The sequence below is a fragment of the Nicotiana tomentosiformis genome, chromosome 5, assembly GCF_000390325.3.
Source record: "Nicotiana tomentosiformis chromosome 5, ASM39032v3, whole genome shotgun sequence".
Taxonomy (NCBI): Eukaryota; Viridiplantae; Streptophyta; class Magnoliopsida; order Solanales; family Solanaceae; genus Nicotiana; species Nicotiana tomentosiformis.
In genome coordinates, this window is record NC_090816.1 from 128,371,038 (window position 1) to 128,380,511 (window position 9,474).

At 42.6% G+C, this 9,474-nt stretch overlaps 1 protein-coding gene across 1 annotated transcript; it reads right to left on the minus strand.

Moving 5' to 3' along the window:
* Positions 1–272: 272 nt before the first annotated feature.
* On the minus strand, positions 273–2,459 carry LOC138893145 (uncharacterized). The gene is made up of 5 exons (XM_070176918.1): positions 2,249–2,459; positions 1,763–2,202; positions 1,382–1,669; positions 728–977; positions 273–619 (listed from the first exon to the last, which is right to left on the minus strand). Exons 1-5 carry the CDS (start codon positions 2,457–2,459, stop codon positions 273–275), a joined length of 1,536 nt encoding a protein of 511 aa, XP_070033019.1.
* Positions 2,460–9,474: the final 7,015 nt, after the last annotated feature.

Here is a 9,474-nt window from a genome sequence, read left to right on the forward strand (position 1 = left end):
GTGTATTTACCTCTCTGATACTATTGTGTCATGATTGCCTTAAGTGCATTAAGCTTCCTCCAATACCAGCTACTATCCACTGGAGGGCTATGGTTCCAAATGGTATCATTTTGCTTTATGTATATGCCATACACCCATCTCACCCATCTCACCTAAAGTGAATCATTTTTCTCATTTAACTGCCAGAGTAGTTTTTCCACCGAGGTTGTGTTCCAATTACTGCATCTCTTTATGTTCAATCCTCCATACCTTTTTGGTTTACACACCTTCTCCTAAACCACCAATGCTATCTTCTTGTGTTCCTCTGATGTGCCCCATAAGTAGTCCATATATCTCTTGTCAACTGCTTTAAGCACACTTTGTAGGAGAATAAAGACTGCTCCACAAAAGTTATAGATTGAAAACAAAATAACATTTATGATTTGCAATCTTTCTGCATAAGACAAATGCCTTGAATAAGCATTTGTGATCTTTTCTGTAATTTTATCTAATAACTGCTGACATTCCATCTTGCTCCACTTCTTTGAAGACAGAGGCAACCCCAGGTACCTTATTGGGAATGTTTCTGGTACAAATCCTGTCATTGTAATGATCTCCTCATGTACTTCACTTGTGAGCCCTGCCAAGAATATATTTGACTTGTTTGCATTTGCAATCAGTCCAGTAATACAACTGAAATGATTCAGTACTTTCACAACTCTTTAAATAGACTTTTTATCCCCTTTACGGAAGATCATAAGATCATCTGCAAATATCATGTGAGTAAGTTTGAGTCTCTTACACATTGGATGAAATTTGAAATCAGGGAGGTCACTCATTCTCTTCAAGGTTCTGGATAAGTATTCCATTATTAAAACGGAGAGTAAAGGAGAAATTGGATCTCCTTGTCTCAATCCTCTCCTTCTATCAAAGTAACCATGTCCTTCACCATTCACCTTCACAGAAAACTTAGTCGAGTTAATGCATGTCATAACTATCTGAACAATCGAACATGGGAAGCCATACCCAAGTAAAACTTTTTCTATGAAATCCCAGCTGACCATATCACAAGCTATTTTCAGATCAATCTTCATGAGACATCTTGGTGTTGTTTCCTATTGTAGTGTCTAAGTAGACCATGACAAATTAAGACATTGTGAATTAAATATCTCCCCTCCACAAATGCAGCTTGTGTATCAGTTGCTAGGTATGGTAACATTTTCTTCAATCTGGTGCACATCATTTTTGAAATGCACTTATAGATCACATTATAACACGAGATAAGTCTAAACTGACTGGCCAACCGAGGATCATATACGTTTGGAATTGGGGCAATCATGGTTGCATTAAGTTGCTTTAGTAGTTTGTCATCTCTCAATAAATACAGAACTACATTTGTTACCTCTTCCCATACTATGTTCCATACTTTTCTAAAGAAATTATTTCCATAACCACCTAGGCATGGGCTCTTGTTGATGTCGATGCTGAACATTGCCTTCTTCACCTCCTTCCCAGTAAATTCCTTCACCAGTCTTAATTGTTGATCCACAGACAAGAGATTTCCATTCTTCAGAAAGCTGTTAAATGCCTTAGTTCTTTGTTCACCTTTCCTCCCCAATATATCTTGGTAGAATTCTATAAATATATTAGCTATTATCTCAGGTTCTGCCTGTAGTCTACCTTCTTTGTCCTTCAGTTGAACTATTGATTGTTAAAGTTTCCTATGCTTGATGACTGCATAGAAATACTTTGTATTATTATCTCCTAGTTTAATCCAGCTTGCCTTGCTCCATTGTTGCAAATAAACTTCTGCCAAGTATGATGATCTCCTGAACTTGAGGTAACTTTCCCTTTCCTGTTCTTGCAGTTTCTGATCCAAGTGATTATCTTGCAATGCCAATTGTGCCAAGAGAATTTCTTCTCTATCTTTTGCTGCCTCAGCCTCAATATCTTTAAAGAACTTCTTGTTAAACTCCTTCAGACTTTGTTTTACCATTTTTAATTTTTTAACTACTTGAAACATCATGCACCCTTCTATAGGTGTTTGCCACACTTGTGACACTCTTGTCTGGAACTCTAGATGACTTGACCATACATTACAGTACTTAAACGGTTTCTTTGGATTCTTTCCATTCTTGATTTGCTCAATCTTTACAGGAAAGTGATCACTAATCCCTTCTGGCTTGAACATAGCTACAAAATCTGGCATGGTATTAAACCAATCTGCATTTACAAACACCCAATTTATTTTTTAGTACACTCTTACTACCTCCCTGCTTATCACTCCAGGTATATCTGCTTCCCTTTGAGGGAAGTTCTATCAGTCCACATGTGGTAACACACTGCTGAAAATCCCTTATCTCAGGCATTGTCACTGGGCTTCCTCCTATCCTGTCTTCCATATTCAATATCGAGTTAAAATCACCCATGAACAGCCAGGGAAGTTTACATCCCTGGCTGATAGATTCAGGTAACCCCATAGTTCTTTCTTTCATTCTCTTGTGTTATAGGTATACACTACAGTAAGTATAAAAGTAGTTTTTAAGTTGCAATGCACTACATGACATGTCACAGCCTGTGCATTGCTACTCATTTGTGTAACATGTAAATAATCCGGCCTCCATACCAACATGATTCTACCATTATAATGGTATTCTAAATTGGTTAAATAGTTCCACCTCCTAAATATTTTTGTCACCACCTCACTTATTTTATTAGCCTTGACCTTATTTTCAACTAACCCAAACAAACCTATATTCTCACTATTGCAGAGGATTGTAACTTCCCTCTGTTTTAGGGCTATTTAGACCCCTAATATTCCAGCATAGGATATTATCCATTACCTGAGAGAGGTATTTATGAGCCTCCCTCATTGCGACTTGCCATATTGTCCAGCTGATCAGGTTGTTTAGTTCTGTTAAGAGCCTGAAAAGAATTTTGTGCCTGTACCTGTTGCACTTGCATGTATGCTTGATTGCTTGTGTTTAATGGAGTTATCCACCCTGCTCCATTTACCTGATTCCTCTTGTTATGATTCATTGTTGCAGCCCCTTTTTCCTGTGACACTCCCTTTGCTCCTTCAACCTCTTTGTTGTGTATTTCACCAGCAGTAGGGCTAGTTGGTCTTGTATTGTCCCATGTCTTCTCTTTGACTTTCTCCCTTCCCTTGGCTACTTCATTTGCCTGATCCTCTGTTTGCTTTTGTGGAGTTTTTGGTTATTTCCTTCTACAAGCTTCCTCATTATGGCCATACTTATTGCAACATTTACATAAAATAGGTTTCTAGTCATACTGAACTTTCTGCTCGACCAAATTACCTTGTTCATTTTTAAACACTATCTTCTCTGGTAATGGACCGTCAATGTCAACTTCTCTGTTTGATGATCAACCATTAAAGGTTTACTAATTAAGCTTCTAATTTTGCTAAGCCCTTTTGGACTCCAATACTTGAAGTCTAATCCTGGTAAATTCACCCATATAGGAACCGAGTATAACTCTTCCATATTGAATTCCATAATATGATCCCAAGCTTTAACTATGAAAGGTTTGTTGTCAAAATAGTATATCCCACCTTGCAACACCTCATTTTCCCCCACCTATGTGTCAAATCGGACTAGTACTATCCTATTTTTCAACATAGATATCTTGTTTATTCCATGTTTTGCCCACATTCGCTGAATAAATCTATTTAACACTGCAAATTGTGGATGTGCCCCAAGTACATAACATACTACTGCATTCTTCCAATAAGCCAATTTAGTACTAATATCCTCAATTTCAATCTCACAAACAGGTATTTCCCCATGAATTTCTGGTGCTACAAAGTCCAGTTTGAAACCCGCATTTGAGACTTTGGTTATGTCAAAATTGTCCCAAATCGAAGGCTTCTTCATCAATTCTTTCTCAGCCTCAACTTCATCAGCCCAGGATATCCTACCCTTCCCTACTGAATCAGTTACCCGCACTACTTCTCGCATCTGTGACTTCTCTGTTACTACATGCAATGGAACAATAACCTCACTTTGTGGATCTTCTGTACCTCCCGTTATCGATTTCTACCTCGATTCAGAGCTCGATGTTTGTTCAATTCTTATTGTCTTAGTAACTTGTACTGCTGAAGTTTCAAATTGCTCAACCTCCGACAAAACCTTCCCACTCACCTCTTCAATTCCCAATTATTCCATTTTCTCAGAATTACACGAATTTCTACTTGTACCAGCTTGATTCCCTTTTGATTTCACCTGTGCAGTGCTTCGCGCAGCAGTGGCCTGCGCCATTAGAGCTTTTTGAGAGAGGATCCGAGCTCTCTTTCCCATGGGTGACGTAGGTTTGCTAAACTACGCCGAGAGAGAATCGTATCGTGCGCCTCTCATTACATGACCTCAGAAGGATTTTCTGTAGTAGTTTCTAGGACAGTCTTTTGGAAAATATGAATTTACAAAGAGTTTGCACCAATTACAACAAATTGTGATGGTATTATGCACCTACAAGTTTATAGTTTCGAATTAGCCTTAATCATTTTATTTTTTAATTTTAGTTGTGTGATTATAAATAATTTTGAATAATTTGTAGAGCTAGTAGATTAAAACTACAGAATTTTAAAATTTTATGACATTTCTTAATAGTCTTTGCAATTGACCATTTCTGTAACGACTCGTCCGATCGTTTCGAGAGTTATAGCCCCGTTTCTCCCATTTCTGCTTTTTTTGTACTTTACAACAGTATTATATCTTACCGGATTGGTTGGTTCGGGTTCGGAGTCGTTTTGGAGTGAATTGAGACACCTAGTCTCTTAATTGGAAGCTTAAGTTAGAAAAGTCGACCGGACATCGACTTGTGAAAAAACGACCTCGGATTTGAATTTTTATGGTTCTGTTAGCTCCTTTATATGATTTTGGACTTAGGAGCGCGTCCGGAATATGATTTGGAGGTCCGTAGTAGAATTAGGCTTGAATTGGCGAAAGTTGGAATTTTGGCGATTTTGGCCGGCAGTGGAAATTTTGATATCGGGGTAGGATTGGATTTATGGAAATTGGAATAGGTTTGTGGTGTCATTTTTGACTTGTGTATAAAATTTGAGGTCAATCGGACGTGGTTTATTAGGTTTCGGTGTCGTTTGCGAAATTTAAAAGTTTAGAAGTTCTTTAGGCTTGAATGCGGGTGTAATTGATGTTTTGATGTTGTTCTGAGTGATTCGAAGGGTCGACTAAGTTCGCATGGGATTATATGACTTGTTGGTATGATCGGTTGAGGTCCCGGAGGCATCGGGGTGATTTCGGGTGGTTAACTGCTTGATGGGAGTTGAGGAATTGCAGCTGAAGCTGCTGCTACTAGTGTAACCGCACCTGCGGAGTGGGAACCGCAGGTGCGAGCCCGCAGAAGCAAAGGAGGAGCCGCAGATGCGGCTAAGGAGGGCCTGGGCAGAGGACACAGGTGTGATGGCATTCCCACACCTGCGATGGTCGTAGAAGCGGATTTAGGGTCGCAGATGCGAGTTTGGACCGCAGGTGCGATGTACTTCCCACACCCGCGAAGACCGCATATGCGGTCACTGGATCGCAAGAGCAGAGGCTGAGTTTAGGGATTTTTTCGCAGAAGCGGGGCTCTACCCGCAGATGCGAAAATGGAGCCGCAGGTGCGAGAAGTCTGGGCAGAACCTATAAATAGAACACTTCGAGATTTTTCACCATTTTCATCATTTTTGAGCTCAGATTTTGGGGATTTTGAGAGAGATTTCGGAATAATCACTGAGGTAAGTTCTTTGTGCCTATTTATCTTCAATAATGGTGTTTTTCCACTGATTTTACACCTAGTTGGTGAGTGTTTGAGGTGAGATTGGGAGATTAGGGCTTGGGAATTGGAGAGTGAATTTTGGGGGTTTGGAGGGGCAATTGAGGTCGGATTTTGATAAATGTGGTATGGTTATACTCGTGAGTGAATGGGCTTTCGGGTTTTGTGACTTTCGTCGGGTTTCGAGATGTGGATCCGGGAGGGGGGAGGGGGGGCGAGTTGAGCCGATTTCGGATTTTGGACTATATTTTAGTAGTTTTCTTGTGAAATTGATCCTTTTAGCTAATATTGATTATTTCGTACTATTTGTGGCTAGATTCGGGGCATTTTGAGACCGATTCGAGAGGCAAGGACATTTCAAAGTACATTTTCTGCGCGGTTGAGGTAAGTAAGAGTCTTCAATATGGTTTTGAGGGTATGAAACCCCGAGAATTTGTATGATGTGAATATTTGGAGGTGATGCACATGCTAGGTGACGGGAGTGTAAGCGTGCACCATGAGGGATTGTGACTTGGTCCGCCCCGTGAGACTGTAAAGTCGAATAGCTATTGTTATTACTTATCTTTCCTTGTCTTTAAGCAATTGACTGCCTTTCATGTTAGAAACCATGCTTAGGCCATATGATATCACTGTTGGGACCCGTAGTGGTCGAATACTTGTTGAATTGACCACTAATTGTTGTCTTGTACTCAGTCACAGTCTTACTTGGGTGTTATATCTTCATTTCCTCTCATTTCTTATTGATACTTGTTGTATTCTCTGTTTGGGCTAATTATTCTGATATTTTGTGAGCCCGAGGGGCTAGAGAGGTTATTGACTGAGATAGGGCCTGAGTGCCGAGCTGCGAGATGTGAGGTATTTTGGATCGGGTTGCACGCCGTAACAATATTGGATCGGGTTGCATGCCGCAATAAATATTAGATCGGGTTGCACGCCGCAAAAAATATTGGATATGTCTGCGCGCCGCAGCAATATAGCGCTTGGGCTGAAGGAGCCCCTCCGGAGTCTGTACACCCCTAGTGAGCGCAGGTACCTATTGAGAGTGTGTATTGAGGGCTGAGAGCCGAGAATATGAGCTGTTGAGATGAGTCGAGCGACTGTTGCCTTGAGAGGCTGTACTTGTTTTTATTTATTGTTGCACGTAGTTGTTATCTGTTGTTGATGTGAAATTTCTGGAAGATTCATATCTGTTTTACTTGAGCTCGAACTGATTTGGCTTATACTACCGGATTTGAAAGCATGTTCGCTATTTACTGAATTTTTTTGAAATGATCTGTATTATTATAGTTCGTCACTGCGTCTTAGTTCCTTATTTAATTATGTTACTTGCTGAGTTGGTTGTACTCATGCTACACCCTGCACTTTATGTGCAGATCCAGGTGTGTACGGTTCTGGCAGTCGCTGAATTTGTGCGCGGGCTGATTATCGGAGACTTACGAGGTAGCTGCCAGCGTTCGCAGTCCTTGTTTCTCCTTTCTTATTATCTTTTCTCTCTTGTATTGGCATTTGGCACAGACTGTAGTAGACTCCGTCTTCTAGATTGGTTGTTAGATGCTCATGACTTAGTGACACCTCGATGTCTGGCTATTTTTTCGCCCTTATGTTTTATTTGGGTTTTACCCCCGTATTTATGGGGGAAAAAATCAGGTTATTTTAAATGTCTTAATTCATTTCTGTTAAATTTTGAAAGTATTTTGGAAGGGTCGGCTTGCCTAGTATCACGATAGGCGTCATCACGACGATTTGGGTTTTGGGTCATGACAAGTTGGTATCAGAGCCTAGGTTACATAGGTCTCACGAGTCATGAGCAGGTTTAGTTTGCGGATCGGTACAGAGATGTCTGTACTTATCTTCGAGAGGCTGCAGAACTCTTAGGAAACTCCACATTCTTGAATTCTTGTCGTGCAAAACTGTTGATTCTAGTAACTAAACATTTGTTGTTTCATTCTCACACAGATGGCGAGGACTCGTACTACTGGACAGGATGGACATCCACTAGTACCACCAGCCAGGGCCGCGAGAGGCCGAGGTCGCCGTAGAGGCCGCGGTAGGGGCAGAGGTACAACCCGCACAGCAGTTGGGGCAGTACCTGCAGATCCATCAGTTGCCCCAGATCAGGACCAGATTCCCGTTGTTGATGCACCAGTTGAGGCACCACCTCTGCCTATTGTGATTCCAGGTCTTCAGGAGGCCTTAGCTCAGATTCTGACTACGTGTACCAGCCTTGCTCATGCGGTCTCTGTTCTGGCCGCAGCAGCCACTTCTCAGGCCGGGGGAGGTGCTCAGACTCCCGCTGCCCGCACTCCAGAGCAGGTGGTACAGGGATTCCAGACACCGGGGGCACCACCAGCCCAACCGGTTGCAACTGCTCAGGACTATGTGGTTCCTGTTATGCCTGAGGATGAGCAGCGTAGATTGGAGAGGTTTGGGAGACTCCAGCCTCCATCTTTCAGTAGTGCAGATGGAGAGGATGCACAGGGTTTCTTGGACAGGTGTCAGAGGATACTTCGTACACCAGGTATTTTAGAGACTAGTGGGGTCTCGTTCATTACATTTCAGTTATATAGGGCTACATTCAGTTGGTCGGAGGCTTACGAGAGGCGTAGGCCGGTCGGCGCAGCGCCCCTTACCTGGCAGCAGTTCTCCGTTATCTTTCTGGAGAAGTTTGTGCCTCAGTCCCGCAGAGAGGAGCTGCGCAGACAGTTTGAGTAGCTTCGTCAGGGTGATATATCTATGATGCAGTATGAGATGTGATTCTAGGAGTTGGGCCGTCATGCTATCTGGTTCCCACAGACTGGGAGAGGATCGGGAGGTTTATAGATGGCCTTACTTATTAGCTGCGATTGCTTATGACCAGAGAGAGAGTGTCTGGTGCTACTTTTGATGAGGTTGTCGACATTGCTCGTTAGATTGAGATGGTTCGCAGTCAGGAGAGGGTTGAGAGGAAGGCCAAGAGGCCTCGTGGATATGGACTATTTAGTGGTGCTCCTTATGGGGGTCAGTTCCAGCATGGTAGAAGCCGTCCTTTCAGACATGACTAGACGGCTCGTCCAGGTCACCGTGGTGAATCATCTGGCTATGGTTCTCACATTTATCAGCAAGGTCATTCATCTCTCGATGCCCTCCTAATGCAGAGTTCGTCCCGTTCTCCATCGGGTCAGGGTTCGTCTATTCCAGGTCCTTCTGCCAGTTATCCCGGTGCTCGGGGCTCCCTTCAGTCCCCTACTCTAGCACCGGGGAGTTGTTATGAGTGTGGGGAGTTTGGTCACATGTGGAAATAGTGTCCTCGTATAGTGGGAGGTCTAGCTCTGCAGCGGATCCAGTCTATGTCATCAGCACCAGCCCCTCCACCACTCGCTCATCCAGCCCGGGGTGGAGCCCAGCCAACTAGGGGTCGCCCGAGAGGGGAAGGCAGATCAAGGGGTGGCCATGCCCATTTCTATGCCCTCCCTGCCAGACCAGATGTCATTGCTTCAGATGTTGTGACTACAGGTATTGTCTCAGTTTGCCACAGAGATGCGTCTGTATTATTTGACCATGGTTCCACTTATTCATATGTTTTCTCGTATTTTGCTCATTTTCTGGATATGTCCTGTGAGTCTTTAGTTTCATCTGTTTATGTATCTACTCCGATGGGTGATACTATTATTGTGGACTGCGTATATCGGTCATGTGTGGTGACTATTGGGGGTCTGGAAACCATAG